The sequence below is a fragment of the Myotis lucifugus genome, unplaced genomic scaffold (genome assembly GCF_000147115.1).
Source record: "Myotis lucifugus unplaced genomic scaffold, Myoluc2.0 scaffold_91, whole genome shotgun sequence".
NCBI lineage: Eukaryota > Metazoa > Chordata > Mammalia > Chiroptera > Vespertilionidae > Myotis > Myotis lucifugus.
This window is the reverse complement of record NW_005871139.1, coordinates 2,887,250-2,910,643: the sequence shown is the minus strand read 5'-3', so window position 1 is coordinate 2,910,643 and position 23,394 is coordinate 2,887,250. Positions and strand designations below refer to the sequence as shown.

At 46.8% G+C, this 23,394-nt stretch overlaps 3 protein-coding genes across 6 annotated transcripts in view; all 3 read left to right on the top strand.

The window, feature by feature from the left end:
• Positions 1-6,323, top strand: part of KMT2D (lysine methyltransferase 2D) — a 40,094-nt gene extending 33,771 nt beyond the window's left edge. The window contains exons 51-56 of the mRNA XM_006091577.3: positions 422-558; positions 657-787; positions 2,474-2,759; positions 2,985-3,058; positions 3,185-3,293; positions 3,452-6,323. Of these exons, the coding sequence (XP_006091639.1) occupies positions 422-558; positions 657-787; positions 2,474-2,759; positions 2,985-3,058; positions 3,185-3,293; positions 3,452-3,544 (830 nt within the window). The 3' untranslated portion in view covers positions 3,545-6,323. The remainder of the gene's footprint in view (positions 1-421; positions 559-656; positions 788-2,473; positions 2,760-2,984; positions 3,059-3,184; positions 3,294-3,451) is intronic.
• A 150-nt stretch (positions 6,324-6,473) lies between these two features.
• PRKAG1 (protein kinase AMP-activated non-catalytic subunit gamma 1) lies at positions 6,474-20,739 on the top strand. 4 transcript variants are annotated; one of them, XM_006091511.3, is made up of 12 exons: positions 6,474-6,571; positions 11,775-11,823; positions 17,268-17,377; positions 17,571-17,652; positions 17,750-17,808; positions 17,938-17,983; positions 18,094-18,148; positions 18,910-19,036; positions 19,143-19,308; positions 19,471-19,508; positions 19,773-19,919; positions 20,034-20,739. In XM_006091511.3, the coding sequence occupies exons 1-12, from the start codon at positions 6,563-6,565 to the stop codon at positions 20,136-20,138; spliced, it is 993 nt and encodes a 330-aa protein (XP_006091573.1). In that variant the 5' UTR covers positions 6,474-6,562; the 3' UTR covers positions 20,139-20,739. The 4 variants fall into 4 exon arrangements, with proteins under 4 accessions (XP_006091573.1, XP_023612093.1, XP_014313690.1 ...); XM_023756325.1 differs by having other exon boundaries at positions 6,481-6,571; positions 17,243-17,377; XM_014458204.2 differs by having other exon boundaries at positions 6,495-6,571; positions 17,239-17,377.
• Positions 20,740-21,197: 458 nt separating this feature from the next.
• Positions 21,198-23,394, top strand: part of DDN (dendrin) — a 5,267-nt gene continuing 3,070 nt past the window's right edge. Inside the window, 1 exon segment of the mRNA XM_006109562.3 lies at positions 21,198-21,274. Within this exon segment, the coding sequence (XP_006109624.2) occupies positions 21,198-21,274 (77 nt within the window).

Genomic DNA, 23,394 nt, shown 5'->3' with positions numbered 1-23,394 from the left:
TTTGTTCACACAACCCTCTGTGGTAAGTACTATTATTCCCAGGTTTTCAAGAAACAATCTTAGATTTAAGTATTTGGTTTAAGGTCCAATGGCTAATACTAAAACCTGAACTCATCTTCCCAGTGCCAAAGCATGCCTGTTGTTCTGACTCTCAGCAAGTCCTGTGACCTGTGCTGGGTCTCCTGGGCTTTGGATTCATGTTTCTGTGTCACAAGGCACTCTAATGCCCCTCTGGAGTGGGAAGTGTGGCTTGTTGAAGGAGAGTGGGACTGGGAGGCCATGAGGGGGTCCTGAAGAACCACACAGCCTCGTGACAGGGAGGTAGCTGCAGATCAAGGTTAGGGTCGGATTCACTGAGCAGAAGTTCCCTCTGAGGAACTTCACCAGATGGTGAGGGTTGCTCTCTTTCCTTGCCTCTTAGCTGTGTGGAATCGCATCATAGAGCCTGTGGCTGCCATGAGAAAAGAGGCCGACATGCTGAGGCTCTTCCCTGAGTACCTGAAAGGCGAGGAACTCTTTGGGCTGACGGTGCACGCTGTGCTGCGCATAGCTGAATCAGTAAGAAGGGGCCGGGAGCCGGGGTGAGGGGGGCACTGAGAACTTTGGTCCTGCCCCAAAAGTGCTCAGGCTAAGGTGAGCATGACCTGTGCCCACAGCTGCCTGGAGTGGAGAGCTGTCAAAACTATTTATTCCGCTATGGACGCCACCCCCTGATGGAGCTACCACTCATGATCAACCCCACTGGTTGTGCCCGATCAGAGCCTAAAATCCTCACACACTACAAACGGTGAGCTTGTGGGGCTGGGGCCAAGGGATATGGGTGTGCGAGTTGGTAGGGACCCTCTGGCCAATTGAGGGTTTGGGGTTACAGGTTACAGTTCCCCTTGGAGAGATTGGGGGGTTCACTCTAGGCCTCCTGGTTAGAGGGTGTGCAGTTATCACTACGGTATCCTTTTCCGCCTCCCCCCAACCTGCTCAGGTGTCCTGGGTTGATCCGGGGTCTAGGACAGACTTATCTTGGGCATCCTGGGAATGAATGGCTGTTGGGGAGGTTCTGGGTAGACAGTGGTAAAATTTTATGAACTGTATAAGGGGCCCAGGCATCTCCTTCTTCTCCTATTTTGCTCCCAGGGGGGCCTGTGATTCTTCCAAACCTCAGATGCCCCGTGAGTGCTAGGGTCACCTTCCCTTCCCCAGGCTGAGTTGGTTTCAAAAGTAAATAATTAGAAATATAATAGAAAAATAATAAAACCTTAAATTTGTATAGCACTTTATACTTTTTTTTTCAAAGCGTTTTCACATCCATTATCTCATTTGATCCTCACAACAACCTTATGAGGTAGGTAGGGCAGGTGGTATGACCCCCATTTCACAGCTGAGAAAACTGAGACCCAGAAAGGTTAAGTGACTAGACAGAGGTCACAGCTGGGACCAGAACATTACATGTTGACTTGTGGTTTCCTGTTCCTTCTGTGTTCCTCAGTAGCCTGACCTTGGTCACTGGGTAGAGGGAGGCAGAATTCACGGTAGCAGGGCTTTTGTGAAGGCCTTCGGTTACTCCTCAGGCTGTCGTAGAGTGTCCGACTCTACCCCAGTCAGCCCTCGTCCTTGATGCCCTATAACAGTGGTTTTCAAACTGTGTGTGTTCCAAAAAGTTTTGGAACACACAAACTGAGTGGGCAGAACTTGGCCCTCCCCATGTATAACTCCCCCTTCCTCAAATTCAACCAGAAGAATTTCATTTTCATCTAGTTTATGTATTGGAGTTCCAATAACATTTTGTTAAAAAAAAAAAAAAAAAGATTTCTGCTAAAGAAAGAAGAGTAAAAAATGTTTGAAAACCACTGCTCTGGGATGGGGAAGAATTTGGCTGGTGCCCTAGGGTGGTGAAAAGGATCCTGTCAGGCAGCAGTCATTCCCCTGCACTGAGCCATCTGCATAGAGCCCAATGTTACGTTAGAAAAGGGGACAGTCTGAAGAAAGGATGCCACCTTTTGGCTATGAATTCAGAGCTAGTTTTAATTCAAATCCAGTCCAATGTGGTAGACACAGCCCCCATTTTCAGGGCTTCCAGTATGTGCAGGAGGTAGGACTCAGACGTTTGAGCAAATCATGAACTTAAATTACAGGCCTGGGCTGCTTGGGGAATTCCTCCCAGAAGAGCACGGCCTTAAGCACAGTTTGACAGGAGGGTGGTAGAAGACAAGGAGATGGGAGAGTGGGCTCAGTGTAGGGGAATTGGTGCCTCCCTTCACTCCACTCCCCACCCCCCATCTCTGTGCCACCCAGGGTGTTGGAAGGGTCCCCATAGCTAGTTAATTACCTCATCAAAACCAAGACCCATTTGCCTCCACTCTATTCCCAAGGCAGCACATGCCCGTAACTGGCATGTTGCACATCCCCGGGAGGAGGCAGGTGGTGTGTGCTTGGTCTGAGGGAGAGCTGTCTTGTCATGCACTGTATCACCTCCCAGGCCCCACACCCTGAACAGCACCAGCATGTCCAAGGCATATCAGAGCACCTTCACAGGCGAGACTAACACCCCGTACAGCAAGCAGTTTGTGCACTCCAAGTCATCTCAATATCGGCGGCTGCGCACTGAGTGGAAGAACAATGTGTATCTGGCTCGCTCCCGCATCCAGGGCCTGGGGCTTTATGCAGCCAAGGACCTAGAAAAGCACACAATGGTCATTGAGTACATTGGCACCATCATTCGCAACGAGGTGGCCAACCGGCGGGAGAAAATCTATGAGGAGCAGGTATGGGCTGACAGAGGGGCCATCGTGGTGCATGGTCCACACTCAGCCAAGGAACAAGGAGTAGTGTGGGGGTCAGGTGGAAAGCTGTGGGAGGAGGAGGTGAGAGGTGGGAGAAAGGAAAAAGAAGAAACGAAGCCCACTGCCTGAGCTTGCTACCCGATCCCACCACCACACCGTGGCCATTCTCTGATACTCTTGCCCCTTCTGCAACTTTTGCCTTTCTAGAATCGAGGTATCTACATGTTCCGGATAAACAATGAACATGTGATTGATGCTACGTTGACCGGAGGCCCTGCCAGGTGAGAGGAATTAGGAAGGAGGGATTTAGGGGTCTCTGAGGGTGATACACTGGGGGTGGGCCAACAAGGAACCAAAATCATCCCAAGTTCATCATGTGGCATCCCTGACTCTGTCCCACTGCCTAGGTACATTAACCATTCCTGTGCCCCTAACTGTGTGGCAGAAGTTGTGACATTTGACAAAGAGGATAAAATCATCATCATCTCCAGCCGGCGAATCCCCAAAGGAGAGGAGGTAAGAGGAAGCATCATGAGTGAGTGACAAAGTAGCTTTCTCTTCTCTGTTATTCCCCAGAGCCAAGTTCCAAGGCCACTGCCCTCAGATCAGATCATCTCTGCCCTCCCCAGTTCCTCTGGAGGGCTGGTACTGATTCTGCCCTCTTTTCTTAACAGCTGACCTATGACTATCAGTTTGACTTTGAGGACGATCAGCACAAGATCCCCTGCCACTGTGGAGCCTGGAATTGTCGGAAATGGATGAATTAAAAAGCTTTGAGGCTACCAGGCAGGGGAGTCCCTCCACCCCCAACCTCTTCCCTGAAAGGGATGAGAGGGAAGAGAGGTAGCGGCCAGAGCCAGGACCCAGGGCTGGGGCTGCCGGCTGACCGGAGCCCCTGGAGCAGGAGGCTGGGGCAGAGGGCCCTAGGCCAAGCCCACCCTGGGCACCAGGGATAACCCTCTTCCCTGCCATCGGCCCCCAGGCTGGCATCTCTGCCCCCAGCTCCAGGAGGAGCCAGACAGAAGCAGCCATTGGGCATCTCAGGTTTGAGGGGGATATGGGCCGGGAACTACCCAGAAGCATCTGGGAGGCAGCAGGGAGGGGGGAGGACGATGTGTGGCCGGGCCTCACAGCCCTGCTGCTCCCACTGACCTCTCCGGCCCAACTCAAGGCTGCAAAGAGACTTGACTAAGCTTGACAATCCCAAAGGCCGGGTCTCACACCTGGCCCTGCCTGCCGGGTCCTGCCCCCCCCCCCTCACCCCCATCCCCTTCCCTCTCAATCTGTCTCTGTCTCCCTCTTATCCTCTGTGTTTCTCTCTATGGGTTTTGTTTCCTTGTTTTCCACTCTGACAAATGCAACATGAATGGGAAAGAGGCGCCCAGCTGCCCAGAAGGGCAAGCCAGGCAAGCCGGGCAAGGAGACCCCACACCCACACCTACCTCATTTAAGTGTTGGATTTTTTGCTGTTTTGAAATGTGAGACCCTCTCCAAGCCCCCTACTGCCCCAACCCTCTCCCCCACCTCACTGCCCTCTTCTGAGTGGGTGGAAGGGGGTAGGAGGAGGAAGAAAACAACAACAACAAAAAATCCATCTTTGTTTTTAATTCTGGGCATGGGATGGCGGCTGAGGCTAATGATGATGAAGATTGGGGATGACTGGCCCCTAGTTGCTCTAGGACTTCCTTCTCCATCTGGACATGGGGGTAGGAGGGATGTGCTAAACCTAGGACCAGGATATTTCCCTCCTGTTTTCCCAACCCCATCATGAGCCCATTTGCCCTCCAGCCCCTGGATGGGGTGGGTGGGTGATAGAGGTGAGGGCTATCCCTGAGTGGCATGCCCATACCCAGTGAGGCAGGGTGTGGCCCAGAGCTCCCACTTTCCCTCAGTCACCAAACTGCTGCTGGTCTGGTGGGAAGGGGTGGTGATGTGGGGGTGGGGAGCTTAGTGTCAGCGCGGGGAGGGTGGGGGGTATTTATCTATTTATACATGGGATTGTACATAGTCTTGTGGGGCATGGGGGAGCCGGCTGGAGGTGAGAACCCTCCCCTCTCCCCCCACCCCCGGGGAGAGCAAATGTAAAACTACTAATTTTTGTGCTTTATATATTCTATATAAATATATCTATTTTCTTTTTACAAAACCAGTTTATAAATGGTAGGGGGGTGTGGGGCGGATACATGGAGCTCCCCTTGTGGGGGGGCCCCCTCCATTACCCAACCTACCGCCCTTTTCCTCACTCCCTCCTCCCCACCCCCTGGCTGTGACTGCTGTAAGATGGGGGTATAGAGGCTGGGCAATTCCCACCCCCTATTGTATAGTTGGACTACGTTATAACGCACAAAAGTGAGCTGGCCCCAGGGGGAGCCAGAGGGTGATGGGTTCCCTGCCTCCCTTTCCTTCCCCTTTCTGCCCAAGCTTGTGCTGCAGTTGAACCTCTTCCTGGGGTAGGGGTAGATCAGGGGGTGGGGGAAGCCCCAGACCCCTGTGTGGTAGGGAGCCGTGGGGATGAAGATGAAGCTTATGTGCAGTTCTCTCCTAGGGGCTGTGGGCAAAGGGCATTTTGTAATTAATATTTTCAAGAATCAAATGTATGGAGTGTAGGGATGGGCTTGGTGGTTGGTGGTGGATGGGTGGGCCTGCTGGAAGGGGAGCACAGTCGCTGTTGTGATTTTAGGTTTGTTTTTGTTTGTTTTTGAATTGGGGGATTGCGGATTGATGGGGGTAGGGAGATTTTTTTTTTTTTTAAGCTGCTTCCTCAACTGTTTCAAGCTGCAAATGTTTAAGAGAATAACATCCCTCCACCCTCACAGAAACCACTGTAATTAAATCAGACAGTGGGGAGACTGGGCTGCTGCTCCCAAAGCCATTTCCAAGAGCAAAAGGTCTAGGCTACAGGGATGGGGAGATTGGCTCCTGTGAGTCAGGCTCTGGTTGGGGCCTGGGCCCTGGGATTGGGAAAGGGGATGGGGCAGACTTTGTAAGCATATGCTAGGTATCCGATAGTCCTGTAGAATTTAGTAAAGAAACCTTATACAGTTTTTAATTTTTATATAAACTAACTCAGACCCAAGTTACAAGGTTGGAATTTTGGTTGTTGGTGTTTTTTTTAAGTACCCCGCCTGTATAATTGCATCAGAATTCCCTCCTCCTCCCTCCCCCGTGTTTGTATTTTGGGTTGGTTTACACTTGCACATATTCAATTTTCAGTTTTTCCCCTTTACAGTCTTCTCCCCTCACCTCCAGGACCCTCCCCCTTTTAAAAAAATAAATCGCTGACAAGTGTGAATCCCGTGAAGACTTTATTTTGTGTTGTGTGTATCCTGTACAGCAAGGTTGGTCTTTCGTAACAGCGGATGAAATGATTCCCTTTTAAAGTGCCCTCTCCCTCCACCCCCAGCGCCCCGTCCTTGGCATGTTTTGTATCAGCGATCATTCTGAACTGTACATAATTTATGTTGCAAGAGGCAAAGGGCAAGTTTTGGATTTTGCTTCTTCCAAGTTTGTTTTTAAACGACAAATAAAAAGAGAACATTTTAAATACAAGTGGCTCCGTCCCGTCACCCTCGCCGTCAGCCCGACCCGTGAGGTCCGAGAGGACCCAGGGGAGGGCGCTTTCCAGGCCGGGCCGCGCCGGAAAAGTGCGCTCCGCGCCTTCCGCCCTTGCTGGCGTTTGCTCTGACGCAAGCGGAAGTGGCGTCGCGGTACCGGACGTGGGGCGGGGCCTCCCTCCTTCCCCAGCGAACTTCTAAAGTGAACGCAGCCAGCGGGCGCCTCCTGCAATGGAGACGGTGAGGAGCGCGGAAAGGGGACTGGGAGGCCGGGCAGGGGCGGGCGCCGGTGCCCAGGAAACGAGAGGCCGGGTGTCTGTCCTGTCCGTGACCCTGGCCCTCCGATCCTTCGCCGGGCGCACCTCCGGGGTCTGGGCCGCGCGCTTACTCCCAGCCCGAGCGGGCAGTGACACCCAGCTCCCTCCTCAAATTCCGCGCACACCCTGGCGATTTCAGGACTCCTTTCGTCCTAGCACCTCAAGCCCCGCAGAGGTGGTGCTTCGGCTCTCCTGTGAGAGGCGGGCGGGGGGTCCCCCGCTTGCAGGCATCACCTGGCCCTGGTTGTCTAAGTGCGATCGCTGCGATCCCTGGCAGGAGGGACATCTGAAAGACACACTGCCTCAAGGTGTCCAACGAGCTCACATTCCCTTAATAAGACTGAAGAGTGGGGTTTCTCTAAAGGAGGGATTGTTCAGTGGTAGAGGCCGCTGTGTCCCTGGACAAGTTTTAGGTCATGCCCAGCTCTGCGATTCCAAGCAGGCATGTTGGCATTTCATTCTTGGCGAGCAGGCATTGACCAATTGTGGCAGGGCCGCCATCCTTCCCGGGATGCTGCAGACTGCCTGCTGCAGGGACCCGCCCTCACTCTCAGGAGCCTTTTCTAGCACTCTGGAACCCTTCCCATTCACTTCCCTCTCCTGTCCGGCAGAGTAATTCTTCCTATCTTGGTTTTTATCACCTGCTACTGTAGTTGTGTACAGGCTGCAGGTTCACTGTTCTTTGGGTCAGTTATCTGCCCAGAGCAATTATTTTACCGTATACTTTCTCTACCTGCAGAGAGGTCATGTCCCTCAGGTTATAAAGAAGAAAACAAACCAAAGTGGTAAAGTGATTTGCAATTGCTCCCCTAGGCAAGAGAGTCATTTCAATATATATATATATATTTCAGAGAGGAAGGGAGAGAGAGAGAAATATCAATGATGAGAAAGAATCATTGATCAGCTGCCTCCTGCATGCCCCACACGGATCAAGCCGGCAACTCGGCATGTGCTCTGATGGAGAATCAAACTGTGACCTCCTAGTTCATAGGTCAATGCTCAACCACTGAGCCACCGTGGCAGGGCACAAAGTATTTTTATATAGATTTTATAACTTAACCCTCACACTTTTTGTACTGGATTAGGTTCTTGGGATAGAAATTATTTTAAAAAGAAAAAGAAAAGCCCCTGTTTTTGAAGATGCTCAGCCTAACTGGAGTGGGGCTGAGGGCAAGCCAGTGACAGCTGTTATTTAAGGTAGACTATAATAAATACTGTTTTCAGGAGGCAAACAAAGGACTGTGGAAGCATAGAGGAGGGAGAAATTACTGTGAACCTGAGAGAGGACATTGCAGGCTTAGAGAACAGTGTGAACAAGGGCATAAAAATCCAGGTATATAGAGATTAATTGAGGAAGAGCCAGTGGCTTAATGTTGCTGGAGTTTGGGATTTGGGTCACAGTGAGGCAGAAAGACTGGGAAAACAGGCTGAGGTTCGGTTGAAGGTATTGCATACCTTGCTAAGTTTGATCTTTGTTTTGTAATAAGGGAACCCATGAAGATTTATGAGCAAGGCAGTGAGTGTGATTAAAGAATGTTCTTTTTAATATATATATACTAGAGGCCTGGTGCACAAAATTTGTGCACTTGGGTAGGGGTCCCTCAGCCCAGCCTGTGCCCTCTCGAAGTCTGGGAGCCTTTGGGGAATGTCCAACTGATGGCTTAGGCCCACTCCCCCCAGGGTGCCGTCAGTCGGCCATCCTTAGTGCTGGCTCAGAGGCAGGAGAAGCTCCCGCCACCACTACTGCGCTCGCCAGCTATGAGCCCAGCTTCTGGCTGAGCAGCGCTCACCCTATGGGAGCACACTGACCACCAGGGGGCAGCTCCTACATTGAACGTCTGCCCCCTGGTGGTCAGTGTGTGTCATAGCGACCAGTTGTTCCACTGTTTGGTCGATTTGCATATTAGGCTTTTTATTATGAGGATGGATATATATATATATATATATATATATATATATATATATATTTTTTTTTTTTTTTTTTTAAATTGATTTCATAGAGGAGGGGAGAGGGGAGAGAGAGATAGAAACACCAATGATGAGAGAATCATTGATTGGCTGCCTCCTACATGTCCCCTACTGGGGATTGAGCCCTTAACCCAGGCATATGCCCTTGACCGGAATCGAACCCAGGACCCTTCAGTCCACAGGCCAATGCTCTATCCACTGAGCCAAACCGGCTAGGGCAAGAATGTTCTTAACAGCGTTCTGTAAGTGGATGGATCTTCAGGAAGTAGTGAGTTCCTAGTTGCTAGAGATGAAAGTCTCTCCCAAAACTGAGATGCTTGGCTGGCAAAAGAATGTGGTAACAGCATGAAAGAAGAATTAAAGAAGAGATAGCTTGACCTGCGTGGCTCAATGGTTGAGCATCACTCTATGAACCAGGAAGTTACTGTTCAATTCCCAGTCAGGCCACATGGCTAGGATGTGGGCTTAGTCCCCAGTGTGAGGCGTGCAGGAGGCAACCAATCAATGATTCTCATCACTTATTTTTTAAAATATATTTTTATTGATTTCAGAGAGGAATGGAGAGGGAGACAGATAGAAACATCAGCTTAGCTGATAGATGTTAAGGATAGGTTTAGGTCATGCCCTGCTCTTGTGATTCTAAGCAGACATGTTGGCATAGCTCATTCTTAGAGGAATCAAGATTACAGTTCTTAAGCACCTAGGAGGAGAGCAGTGCCAAAAACAAATATGGGAATCACTGTAAATAGGATTGAAGGGAGAGATGCTGTTCTGTTTTGCATTGAAACATTTGAAGAGTCCGTGACATCTGTGGTTGGCTAGCAAACAATTGGAAATGTGGATCAGGAGTCTGAAAGAAATTGTGAGTCTATGTGTCAGATCTAACCTGTGCCTCTCTACTAATATTTTGTACTTTGTAGTACAGTGGTACTTTCTCAGGTCCCCTATATTATTTTTTAAAATATATTTCTATGGATTTCAGAGAGGAAGAGAGAGAGAGAGAAATATCAATGAAGAGAGAGAACCATTAATCAGCTGCCTCCTGCACACCCCACACTGGGGATCGAGCCCACAATCCAGGCAAGTGCACATATTGGGCATCCAGCCCGCAACCCAGGCATGTGCCCTGACCCAGAATCGAACCATGATCTCCTGGTTCATAGGTCAATGCTCAAGTACTGAGCCACGCTGGCCAGGCCCCCTATGTTATTAGTTGAGGGGAGCCCTAGCTGGTTTGGCTCAGTGGATAGAGCATCAGCCTGCAGACTGAAGGGTCCCAGGTTCGATTCTGGTCAAGGGCACGTGCCCGGGTTGCGGGTTGAATCCCAGTATGAGGCGTGCAGAAGGCAGCCAATCAATTATTCTCTCTCATCATTCATGTTTCTACCTCTCTCCCCTTCCTTCCTCTCTGAAATCAGTAAACATATATTTTAAAAAAAGTTGAGGGGAATGGACATAATTACCCCACTCCTGTGTGGAGGGATAGGAAGATAAAGCCATATTCAGTTGTGTCTGACTCTCTTCTGTAGTTATCTGTGTCTCTATTTTTGCTGGATGTCTCTTTTTTCTCTCTGTAACTTAGTCTTAGGTCTTTGTTCATATTAGCATGCATCATTATCATCAATTTGAAAGTTAAAAAATAAAAACAATATGCAGAACTCCATGTTAGATGGTATGGGTGATATAAATAAGTATAAAATAGTTCCAGGATTCCAGGAATTTATAATCTGTTTGGATAGATAATGAACAAAATAACTGTAGCACAGTTTGGTATGTAAATATTATATGGTGGCTATAATTCTACAAGTAGTTATTTCTGTGGCTTTGTATATAGATTTTTGTGAGACTATTATATACCATGTGTGTATCTTTTTCTTAACACTTGGAGTGCGGGTGAATTTCCCGCCAAAATATAAGATGGCTCTGTCTTTTGGTTTTGTTCCATCCACCAAAAGGGTGGATTACAAACAAATATTTGGTAATACGCAGTTACAATCGGCCCGAGTTTACACGTTTCCCGCACTCCACCGCAAATCTATCTGAGCTACCTGGCCAGAGCCCATGTATCTTTAGCACTAAACAGCCAGCCCTTTCTCCCACTTACAAGTGATGAGGCTGCTATTCCGATAGCGTTGCCAAAATGCCAGGCCAAGTTGATGGTCTTTTGCAGCCCAGAGAAGGAGATTACCCCCTTTCCCCTTACCCTCACCCTGGCCCATTGGGGCAGGGAAGTTTAAGGCTATCCAGCCAACTTGACCCTGCTTACCAGTCAGCTTCCCATGTTCAATCCAAGGCCTTTAACTTCATATTACTACAGCAGCTATGTAGGTGAAGTATGACTTTAAGTTAGTTTGGGGATATTACTCACAGCAAATAGAGCCAAACTGTTGATTCCAGTGGATGAAAATGAGGATCCCTCCTGGGTTCCTAGATAACAATGAAATTTCCAAATGTTTCCACTTGAGGGAGCATAGAGATGATTCTAAAGGTTTCTCTGTATTCAGAGCACTCTCTAATAGACTGTCATGGGCAAGGAGACTTGGTAAACCAGCATCCTCTGAGCTGTGGCAGCCTTTCACTCAAGGGTGCTGAGAGAACTGAGGTCCCTCATTCAGAACATTTATGCTGCTCATCCACCCCTCAGTCATTCTAACTTTGACTCTGACAGACAGCTGCTGGGATCCTCCCCAGATTGGCCCTCAATGGTAAGGTATATGCCTGATTCCGGTGCTTACAGTTATGCTTAGTGAGTGTTTTCTCTGGCTTCTGTGTTTTTATAAAGTAGACCTGTGAGAATCTTGTGGGACCAGCCCTAAGCTCAGATATTTTTAGTCTCAGCTTTAAGACCTAATGTTTCGCTGGGCAGTATAGTATATAAGGACATGAGCTTTGGAAACGCACAGATCTATGTTCAAATCGCTATTCCACCCTTACCAGCCATATGACTGTGGGCAGGCTGCTTAATATTTCTTAAACCTCAGTTTCCTAACCTGTGAAAATAAGGCTAACAATAATATTTACCTCAGGGTTATGAAGATTAAATGAGATAATATAGCACTTTAAAGGAAGTTGTCAGTTTACCAGCCCTTCTCCTAATGCTAAGCTAAAATGGATGGAGCCTAGGATAGCCTGAATCTTTGTTTCTCTTGTCTCTCCAGGTCATTTCTTCAGATAACTCTCCAGCTCTGGAAAATGAGTATCCTCAAGGTAAGTGTACTGAAGAAAGGAAACTGAGTATGAAAGCAATAGCCCAAGGCTAACTTCAGCAATGCTTTTGAACCTCTCCCAGGGTCCCCCTTGGGAAATCAAAGCTGACCAGATAATGTACCAAACCATATAAACCAGGAACAGTAATTTGGCAAGATCGCCAAGGAATAAATCTTGGGTAAAGTAGGGATGATTAATATCAAACCACTTGAGAGAAACTTTTGAGGTACAGGGAAACTTCCACAGGCAATTCTAGGCTGGCAAACTATGTTTTAGAAGTTCCTGGTATTTTCTGAGTAGCACAGAAATAATGCCACTAGAAGTTTTTATCATCCAGCAAGCTCAGTGTACACAAATTATAGAAAGGCCTTGAAAGCCCTTAGAACTAATCTAGAATAAAGGTACTAAACCCTAAAGTCCAGGCGATTCCAGCACTGTACCTGGTTAGAATGGAATGGCCCAATTCTAGGTCATCTAGAAATAGGCAGAACTCACAGGCACCTCTGGTAAAGGATTTTGGCCAGGAATACTCTTAAGTCTTCTAAGGACACATTTATGGCATTAGGAGTACACACTTTCTCAGAGGATTGAAATAGGGGCTAAGATCCTAGGACATATTATTAAGATTTTATGAGTTCTCCACAAGAATTTTTTAATGTTCCATTTCCATTTTGTTGGTATCCCAAAAAAGATAATCATATAGTGATATTTTGAATTATCTGGATGGCTCTTGATAATTGAGTACTGCCACATGGTATCAGTGTCTATTTTATGTTTCTGAGTACATTTGCATCAACACCAAGGCAGGGGCCAAAAACTCAAACTGTCTACATAGACCAAGCAGTGATGGGTACATATGACTACAACAACCTGTAGATCTTGCCTCATCTAAAAGGAGGCAGTAACTATCCAGGTCTGATCAATTGTTACTCTTCAGAATTCAAGACCTACTTTTGTCAGATCTTCTGATTTTGAAAAGAAACTAAGAATTTTGATTTGTATGTAAATCTCCAGATTTTTAAAATTTATTTGAGAGAGAGAGGATGGGAGAAGGATAGAGAGAGAAACCTCGATTGGCTGCCTCTACTGTGGATTGAAAATGATAATATTTAACTATCAGCGTAATGTGTCTTAAACTGATGTCAAAAGACATGTTTTTTGGGAGTCTGTGAGTTTTCAAATTTGAAAACCAGTGGTGAGCTTCAAGTTAAAAATGGTGGATTGAATGCATACATCTACTTTCATTCCTTCACAAAAAGCCACTAAAATAAACAAAGAATTTTTTAAGGTACAAATACACTAAAATAGGAAGAACAAGAGAGGAGGTCATAGCAATGAATTTTGAAAGCTGGAAAGCAGACGGATGAGTGGTAAATGACTTAGCAGACCTGAGAAAGCTGAATTATAAACTAGCAGTGGGGAAAGCCAAGAAGCACTGAAGGTCTGAGAAGCAGTCAGATCCCAAGACTCCCTCCTTCATTGAGTGCAGCTGGACAACTCCCCTTTCCAACTTTGGCAAAGACTGGAGGTCTGGAGAGAGGTTTGGGTCCAGCTGAGGACTGAGGTACTTCACTAAACAGGAGAAGTGAACTAGACTTAATGCCAAAATCCCAGGCCTTTTCCCCCTTCCAGTTTCCAGAATGTTGACAGGAAAGACTTCACCTTCCAAGCGCAGCATTGAATAAATAATCCTCTCCAGAAGTCCCTTAAGGGAAAGCCCTACAGATATAAGTGTTGAGTGTTCCCTATCCAAATGGCTCACAGTCAGCAAAGCTCATTTACACACTTAGGGCTTACAATCAGCTTTAAAGACTCCACTCTTAAAATATGGTTTGAATTCTTTAAACCAAGGATTACCAGAGATCTAAAGAAAGCCTCTAACATTTATTTAAAAAGGTGATCCAAACTGCCTCTCTCATGAAAAGAAACAAAGAAAAAGCAATGGAGGAGGAAAGTCAATGCATAAAGAAGAAAACTTCAAATTAACAATACATACTCAGATAAAGAGTATATTAGCACCATGAAACAAGTACCAGGATACACTCTTTTTCTAAAACCTTTAGAAAACAAAAAGGACCTCTTGGGCATTAAAAATATAGTAGCAGTCCAGTGGGCGTGGCTCGGTGGTTGAGTGGCTCAGTGGTTGAGCTTCGACCTATGAACCAGAAGGTCAGGGTTTGATTCCAGGTCAGGGCACATACCTGGGTTGTGGGCTTAATCCTCACTGTGGGGCGTGCAGGAGGCAGCCGAACAATGATTCTCTCTCATCATTGATGTTTCTATCTCTCTCCCTCTCCCTTCCTCTCTGAAATCAATAAAAATACATTTTTTAAAAAGAAGACGAAAAACAATATATAAGACAGCAAAAATTTTTAAATAAGCAGGAGGTTTCAAAATCAAGTTGAGGAAATCTACCAGAAGTAGAATTAGAAATGAAAGAAGTAAAGCCCGGCTGGCATGGCTCAGTGGTTGAGCTTCGACCTATGAACCAGGAGGTCACAGTTCGATTCCTGGTCAGGGCACGTGCCCGGGTTTTGGGCTAGACCCCCAGTATGGGGCGTGCAGGAGGCAGCCAATCCATGGTTCTGTCTCATCATTAATGCTTCTCTCTCTATCTCCCTCCCTCTCTGAAGTCAATAAAAATATTTTTTTTAAGTGGAAAAAAAATCAAAGTACTAGAGCTCGGCTGGTGTAGCTCAGTGGTTGAGCATCGACCCAGGAACCAAGAGGCCACCAGTTTGATTCCTGGTCAGGGCACATGCCCCGGTTGTGGGCTCATGTGTGGGCTCAATCCCCTGTGGGGGGTGTGCAGGAGACAACCAATCAATGATGTTTCTTTCTCATTGATGTTTCTGTCTCTCTATCCCTCTCCCTTCCTCTCTCTAAAAAATCAATAAAAACATATTTAAAAAAAACAAAGTAGAAAACAGGAGGAAAAAAATATTTTAAAAACAACAATAAAAACTCACCCCACAAAAAATAAAACCTTAAAGGGTCAGTCTAGGAATTCTAATATCTAAATAATAGGAGTTACAGAAAGAGAAAAATGACAACACAGAGCAAAGAAAATGATCAAGGAAATAATTCAAGAACTTTTCCTGAAACTGAAGGACATTAGTTTTCATACTGATAGGACTCATTAAATATTCAGCACAGTGGATGAAATTGACCCACCCAAAGCACAATTGTCATGAGATTTCAAAATGCTGGAAACAGAGAAGATCCTGAGTTTCCAGAGCGGTCAAAAGAAGTCACATACAAAGAGTCAGAATTGCTTCAGACTCTGAACATACCAGAAGCTAGAAGGCAATGGAGCAATGTCTTCAACATCCTGCAGGAAAATAAATTCTAACCTAGAATTCTGTATCCATCCAAATTCTGAATCAAAGAACATGTAAAAGATATCTGCAGGCTGCAAGGTCTCAAAAAATTTACCTCCCATGCACCCTTTCTCATGAAGCTACTAGAAGATGTGCTCCACCAAAACAAGGGAGTAGTCAAAAAGATGAAAACATGGGATACAGGACACAAGGAAAGCAAATACAGGAGAGTCGTGAAAGGGGTCCCCTTGATGGTAATGAGAGAAGATTTCAGGGTGACAGCAGTGCATACCAGGCAAACCAGCCCAGATTTGAGCCAGTCACAAAGCTTCAGAGAGACCTCTTTGTGTAGTTTAAATTGATGGACTATGCTTCTGAATTTCTTAAAAGGAGATTTAAAGAACTGGTGAAGTTTGATGATTGAATTAGTTACAAATACTATACATAGAAAATTAAGCAAATGAAAAGATAATTATTAACTCTAGGGAAAATAAAGTTGTGAAAGAAAGAAATCAGAGTTGACTTATTTGTTTTAGCTCTGAATAATGAATATTCAGTCAAAATTTTTTAAATATTGATGTAACCAACATTATATTTTAACTTTTGGAAGAAGCAGGGGAATGGATGGTGCATGTCTGTAATGGGGTCCTGTTAGAAAAGAGAACAAAAAATTCTCATATTTCTTGGATGATATGGATAATTCCCAAAAGTGAAAAAAAGGAGCAAAAAAGTACCAAAATGCCCTACCTGGTTTGGGTCAGTGGATAGAGCATTGGCCTGTGGATTTCAGGTCCCGGGCTGGGGCTTGATTCTGGTCAAGGGCACATGCCCGGGTTATGGGCTCGATCCCTAGTAGGGGGCATGCAGGAAGCAGCAGATCAATGATTCTCATCATTGATGTTTCTATCTTTCTCTCCCTCTCCCTTCCTCTCTGAAATCAATTAAAATATATATATATATTTTTTAAAGTACCAAAATAATCAGCTAAAAGAGGTCTCATCTCTGGGTAAGGGTTATTATAGGGAGCGGGTGCCAGGGATGGCAGTTTTTCTTGACAAAATTTGTAGAACAATTTGACTCTTTAAACTGTGTACCTGAATAACTTTGGTAAAAAACAGAAGTTAAAGACAAACAACTGGCATAGGATTAAGTACGTAAACTTTGGAATCAGGTAGATCTGTGTTTGAGTCTTGTCACTTCACTTACTAATGGTGTGAACTAACTGTTTCCACCTTTCTCACCTGAAAAATGAGGACAATATTTACCTTGCAGATTTGTTGAAAGGATTAAATAAATAATGTAGTATTTTTAAGTATACACAGTCTAGCAGGGAGCATTTTGGGGCTATTATTTTGGGGCTTGTTTCTCTTGTTAGACCAAGCAATTAAAATCAAAAGATTGGAAAGGTAAACACAGCCAGAGTCTCATTTGACTGGAATAGGTGGGATGGTTTCTCATTCACAGCGTTATCCCAAGACGGACTCTCAAGGTGTTTTAGTCCAGGTTGATTGAGCACTGGGCTCCAACTTCTTGTTAATCTGAAATGGCCCAACTTGGACCATGATGTTCTCATCTGAAGCTTACTTAAGAAGAAGAAGGAGAAGGAGAAAGGAGGAAGGAGGAAGGAGGAAGGGAAGGAGGAAGGAGGAAGAGAAGGAGGAAGGAGGAAGAGAAGGAGGAAGGAGGAAAAAGAAGGAGGAGGAGAAGGAGAAGAAGAAGGAGAAGAAGAAGAAGAATACTTGAATTTTAAGGAGTTTAATTACATCTTAATTGAGAAAAGATAATTTAAATGTGCTAAATATATGAAAGGAAAAACGATTTAAAGATGAGAAAAAAACTTTTAGACTACAACAGTTTAATGAAAAATATTTTACTGGTAGACTTTCTGTTTTAGTCAGCCAAGGAACCAACAGATATAGTCTTACCTGGAAATGGAGGTTGGATGAAATGGTTTCTAAGAGGGTTTATTCCTAATGGAATAGTAGGAACAAATCAGATAAAATAGAGTGCCTTATAAAAAATCTGCTCTAAATATTTGAGCAACAGCAACACTGTTGTATTTTCTGCCTTTTTGATTGTGTGTTTTGCTTGGAAGGAAGCTACTAACTATCCCACCCTATGCAGAGACCCCAGAATCCAACAATACTGTGTATACTTCCTTCATGAAGTCTCATCGCTGCTATGACCTGATTCCCACAAGCTCCAAATTGGTTGTGTTTGACACTTCCTTGCAGGTGGGTGAAATACTTTTTCCTTCTCCTCTTTGGAACCTCTGGTTCAATACCCCTCATCCTATCTCATCCCAAGGATAATATCCTTGTCCTTCTATAGGGTTAGTCTCATGTTTTTCCCAATATACCCAACCCCTGTTCCTTTAAAGTCCTGCCCGTGAATTTCCCTTTGTGAATATAACTCTTTTGGCTATAGGTGAAAAAAGCTTTCTTTGCTTTGGTGACTAATGGTGTACGAGCTGCCCCTTTGTGGGATAGTAAGAAGCAAAGTTTTGTGGGTAAGCATTGTTTCTGGAACACAGTATTATTGGCATCTTGTGCTGGGCACAGAGAAAAGCTTTGAGCAATGCTGAGAGCTCTTGTCTTGGCCTCTAGGCATGCTGACCATCACTGATTTCATCAATATTCTGCACCGCTACTACAAATCAGCCTTGGTAAGGACCTTAGCCTAATGACCAAAACCACTTCCCCTGCCTAAGCCCCTCATTTTCATTTCAAGCAAACCACAAGGGGTTTATGAAGCAGGGAGGTCACGTCTCAAGTTCTGTTGCTTTTGCTTCCAGGTACAAATCTATGAGCTGGAAGAACACAAGATCGAAACTTGGAGAGGTATGTAGAGAATTGGCGAGGGGGTGGGGGGTGAGAGGGTAAAGGGATAGAAATTTTCCTGGGAAATGATTTTCCATGGTGGTATTTTGTGAACCTTTTTTTCCTTTCAGAGGTATACTTACAGGACTCCTTTAAACCACTTGTCTGCATTTCTCCTAATGCCAGGTAAGTTCTAGCTACCCATCTATACTAATAATAGAGGAATATGCATATTGTCCGGGATGCCATCACAGTAACAGTAACAACCAAACAGCAGGCTGCGTGGGGCGACCAGGGTGGTTAGTGAGGGACGACCAAACGACTGAACAGCAGGCTGTATTGGGCGCCCAGGCCGGCAGCGGGGGCAGTAGGGGGCGACCAGGCTAGTAGGGGGGCAGTTGGAGGCGAACAGGCCAGCAGGGGAGGGCAGTTGGGGGCAATCGGGCCAGCAGGAGAGCAGTTAGGCGTCAATCAGGCTGGCAGGCAGAAGCGGTTAGGGGTAATCAGGCAGGCAGGCGAGTGGTTAGGAGTCAGCAGTCCCAGATTGTGAGAGGGATGTCCTACTGTCAGTTTGGGATAGGGCCTAAACCAGCAGTCTAACATCCCCCAAGGGGTCCCAGATTGGAGAGGGTGCAGGCCAGGCTGAGGGACACCCCCTCTCTGCACAAATTTCGTGCACCGGGCCTCTAGTTTGTTCAGAAGAGGAAGAAACTTGCCATCAGCATAGCTAAAGCACTAGATACCCAAAGATTCAGGGGCAGAAGAAAGAAAAGACTCCCAAACACTTGCATTCACACACTTGCTCCCCTTCTTTCTCCCAACCATCAGTTTTCCATTTATAAACACTCTAAGGAGCTGAGCTATGGTGGAGGGAGTCAGGGGCAGAAATAGGCCCAGCCTCAGGCCCAGCACTGTGGAACTTATCATTGTCCCCCATCTTCCCACAGCTTGTTTGATGCTGTCTCTTCATTAATCCGGAACAAGATTCATAGGCTGCCAGTTATTGACCCAGAATCAGGCAACACCTTGTACATCCTCACCCACAAGCGCATCCTCAAGTTCCTCAAATTATTTGTAAGTGCTCCTCAGCCCGGTTTTTACTTCTTATATACTCGGTTGGAAAGGTATCCAAGGGTGATATGGGGAGCCTTGAAAATCAAGGTGATGGTTCCTTCCTCAGATCACTGAGTTCCCCAAGCCAGAGTTCATGTCTAAGTCTCTGGAAGAGCTACAGATTGGCACCTATGCCAACATTGCTATGGTCCGCACTACCACCCCCGTCTACGTGGCTCTGGGCATTTTCGTACAGCACCGAGTCTCGGCCCTGCCTGTGGTGGATGAAAAAGGTGAGAGAGTGGACAGAAGGAGAGGGAAGGCTCCAAGGAAGTCAGGGTGGCTCTGGGAAAATCTGCTTCCCCCTTAGCTCAGCCAGGATGGTGATTCTACCTACAGCCAGGGGGAGTCTTGGATGTCAGATCCTCCTTGCTGAGCTACCTCTGTCCCTCTAGGGCGTGTGGTGGACATCTACTCCAAGTTTGATGTTATCGTGAGTGATTGGGGAGGGGCTGGGAGGTAGGGAAAGGGGTGGCATGTTGGATGTGGAGAGGGAAAAGAAGAGTCTCTTCTGGGATCTAAGGGTTTTAAGAAGCTTCCAAGCTTTCAGATTTTATATGAAAAATAATTGAATTAGCTGGGTGTGGCTTGTGGGCATGGCTGACAACTGCCCTAAATCCCTTTGGGGTTGGGTGGACTCAGGGTTTCGGGGCTGGCTCCCTTGCTTCTCTGCAAGCACCTTCCCCTCTCTCCCCAGAATCTGGCAGCAGAAAAGACCTACAACAACCTAGATGTGTCTGTGACCAAAGCCCTCCAACATCGATCACATTACTTTGAGGGTGTCCTTAAGTGCTACCTGCATGAAACTCTGGAGACCATCATCAACAGGCTGGTGGAAGCAGAGGTAGGGGGACCAGTGACCCCAAAGGAGCTGGGGTTTGGCAAGGAGGATAGAGCTTGAAGGGCTCTCCCTGAAGCTGGCACTAAATATCCCTTTCTCCCTTGTTGTTCTCTGCAGGTTCACCGACTTGTAGTGGTGGATGAGAATGATGTGGTCAAGGGAATTGTCTCACTGTCAGACATCCTGCAGGCCCTGGTGCTCACAGGCGGAGAAAAGCCCTGAGCTAGGGGAAGGGGTCAGGTGGCACCAAGGGTTATGCCCACTCACTGCCTGTACAAAGTTTGGAACCACAGATGAAATCTTGAGAGAATTGTGACTCTGTTCCCTGCCCAGGAGACCTCTTCCCTTCTTCTACCTGAGAGCCAGGGAAGATATGGGGAAAGGAAGGAGAATGGATTTGTAGCTGTCCTATCCTCACACATGAGGAAAACTTTCAGCCTAGCCTATCCCAGCCCCTGTCCTCTTAGACATGCCCCCATTCTGGGTGAACTATGGGCTCTGCCGCTTGGACAAATTCTGATCTCTACGAGATCCAGTCTTTGCCTCTATCTCTGCCCCTGACTCCCTCCACCATAGCACAACTCTTCATAAAAATATTTTTATTCATCCTGTTTCATGCTCTATGGGGGAGGCTGAGTCCATTTCATAACATTTCTTCCCATAATGGGAGTGGGGAGGATCATGGGGAGGAAGGCCTTTGGGTTCCTGTGCTATATTCATACGAAGAGAAGTGGGATTGGGTGGAGGAGGACTGCAAAGTGGTTAGCTAAGGTTATTGCTTTTCATGGCAAACCTAATTAAAATGACAGGAACCTCTTCATGATATTGCAGTGTTTGCTTTTTGTAGTTGACAGTCACTACTGCTCCAGCCTTTCTACTTCATATGGCTTCTTCAACTCATTAATTACAGTAACACACTTTATAGAAAACTGTCCATCATTCTCAGTGCTTTACATATACTAATTCATTTACTCCTCAGAACAATAGTAGATATTCCAGTTTCATAGATTTAAAAGAAACGAAGGCACAGAGAGGCTAACTAGCCCAAGGCAACACAGCTAGTAAAAAGTACAGAGCTAGCATGTGAACCCCGCTGGCACCAGAGCTCGTGCTCTTTATCACTACATTAGACTTACTACCTTTCTAAATCTCCATTAAAAACTGTTCTCACCTTATTCCCTACAATCCTTATCACCCCCACGTTCCCTTCTGCCTGGACCGTAGCTGATTTCCCAGGAAAAGCACATAACAGTGTTAGGTCTCCAGAGAGTAGACGGAGACATGCCACCATCAAAAGGTTGGACTCTGTATTTGGATTTTGCTGAACTGGCACTGTCTTTGAACCTGAAATTTCCAAAGTGAGAATGAGCTGTAGGGTATGCAGTGGGGGAGCAGCAGAACTATGGTCACCCCATCAAACCCTTTCCCTGTGCTGAAACCATATGGGCCAAAACAGTAGTCAAGCCCAGCTGGCGTGGTTCAGTGGTTGAGCATCGACCTATGAACCAGGAGGTCACAATTCAATTCCCAGTTGGGACACATGCCTGGGTTACAGGCTTGATCCCCAGTGTGGGGCCTGCAGGAAGCAGCCCATCAATGATTCTCCCTCTCCCTTCCTCTCTGAAATCAATAAAAATATATTTAAAAAAAACAAAACAGTATAAGGACACCTAGACTGTTGGGTATGAGCCAAATTCTGGATACCATCTCACCACTGCTTTGCAGGTATTATACCATTTCCATCTTGGATACCAAGACCAGGAGCGATTTCAGAGTAGCACCTTGCCCCTACCCCCACTTGCCCAAGAACCCTAATGATCCCAACCATACCATATCGGTTCCTCCAAACCAGGCTTTCTGATGGAACCCGGGGAAAGCATCAAGGCAGCTTCCAGTGCTACATCCTGGCTTTGAAGAAGCCCCTGCTTCTGCATTCACCTCTTCACAGTTCTCAGCACATTCCTAGACTTGAGGGAGGGAGACATTCCAAGTTATTATAATTAGAGCATGTTTATATGTGTGGGGGTGAGTGCATGGAGGAAAGGACAGATGTCTCCTGGTCACATTCCATCATGAAGTAGGATTTGTCTAGGGAGGAGGCAAGGACTTTAAAAAGCCTTAGTACTCTGGTGGGAAGCACCTTCAAGCAAAGAGCCATCAGCGCAACTGGTAGGTGTAAGGAGGAGGGGGGGAATGTCAATGGATGGGATAGGGGATATATGGGTTCTTTTAAAAAGTCCATGTTCGGGAGCAGGAGGCCTGTGTTCTGTTGCTCTGGTTCTCAATTAAGTTGGTCTGCCCCAAACAACCCTTCTGGGGAAGGGTCTATCCCAAAGGGCTGCAGGTATGTTAGTGGAAAACAAATTAGGATCTCTTGCTTTCCCATTCCCTGCTAAAACCCAACCAGTCTGAGTCTGAGGATGGAGCAGAAGGAAAGACAAGGAACAAAATTTGGAGCCTCATAACCTATTCCCACCTATTCTCAGGAGAGGCAAATGATCCCTTTCTCAGGAACCATTGCCATACACACTTTCTTCCCTCACCCCACACCCCTCCCCTCTGCTGGAGCTGCTGCCATGGTTGCCAGGCATGGTTGCTAAGTCTCTGCATGGAAGAGTTGGCGTGGGCTGTGCTGCCACTAACATTACCATGGTGAATCAGGGGACACCTGGTATAGGCTTGGGGGTGGGGTCGGGGGGACATGTGAATGTAACTCCCCAGGACAGAATGAGCCTAAAAGGTGAGCATCTTGAGCACCACTTCAGGTGGGGGCTGAGTGAGCTAGGCATTGTGGTAGTGGTGACGGGGAGCTCTAAGCTGGAAAACGGGCCACTTTTATCATCTCAGTTGCTAGGGGATTAGTTTTGCCAAGGGAGCACACCATTCCTCCATCCTCCGAAAGGGTGCAAATAAATGCATAAGCACCCTAGTCTATCCTCCATAAGGCTAAGCAGAGCTGTGTGGGCACAGAACAGTATGACCCCAACATTCTGGATTGTGAGAGAGCGTGCTGCAGGGAGCGGGCTCCATGGGTGCCCAAGGACAAACATCTAGAACACAGAGTGAGGGGCCGTTTCCATGGCTAAGAAATTCCTTTCTCCTGCTGTACCAGCAGCCTGGGCTACAGTTAAGGGGATGGGGGTCACCCTTTTGAGCTAGGGGAGGATAGCTCCCCCCAGTCACACAAAAGCTGCATGAAAGCTACTGCCTCCTCCTTCCACCACATGGAAGCTGGTTACTCATCTCCTCTCTGCACCCGAATGCCACTGCCGCTAAAAATAGCCCCCCCCAGCCTGGGCCAGCCCCTCCCTGCACCCCAACCCCATGGAAACCAGCAAGAGTGGCAGGGAGGAGACCTTAAGTTCCATTTTCCATCACTTTCCTGTCGGAAAAACTGAAAGTCCCTGAAGTCTGAGGCAAGAAGCAAAGGGCAGAAACCCGGGTGGTCAAGCACCTTGACAAGGAGGGGAGGGAAGGG

Excerpts from the sequence above, each read along its gene's own strand:
- PRKAG1 (XM_006091511.3), top strand. Across the intron at positions 19,037-19,142 it reads TCAAGTTCCTCAAATTATTT|ATCACTGAGTTCCCCAAGCC; the intron begins GTAAGTGCTCCT and ends TTCCTTCCTCAG. Across the intron at positions 19,920-20,033 it reads ACAGGCTGGTGGAAGCAGAG|GTTCACCGACTTGTAGTGGT; the intron begins GTAGGGGGACCA and ends TGTTCTCTGCAG.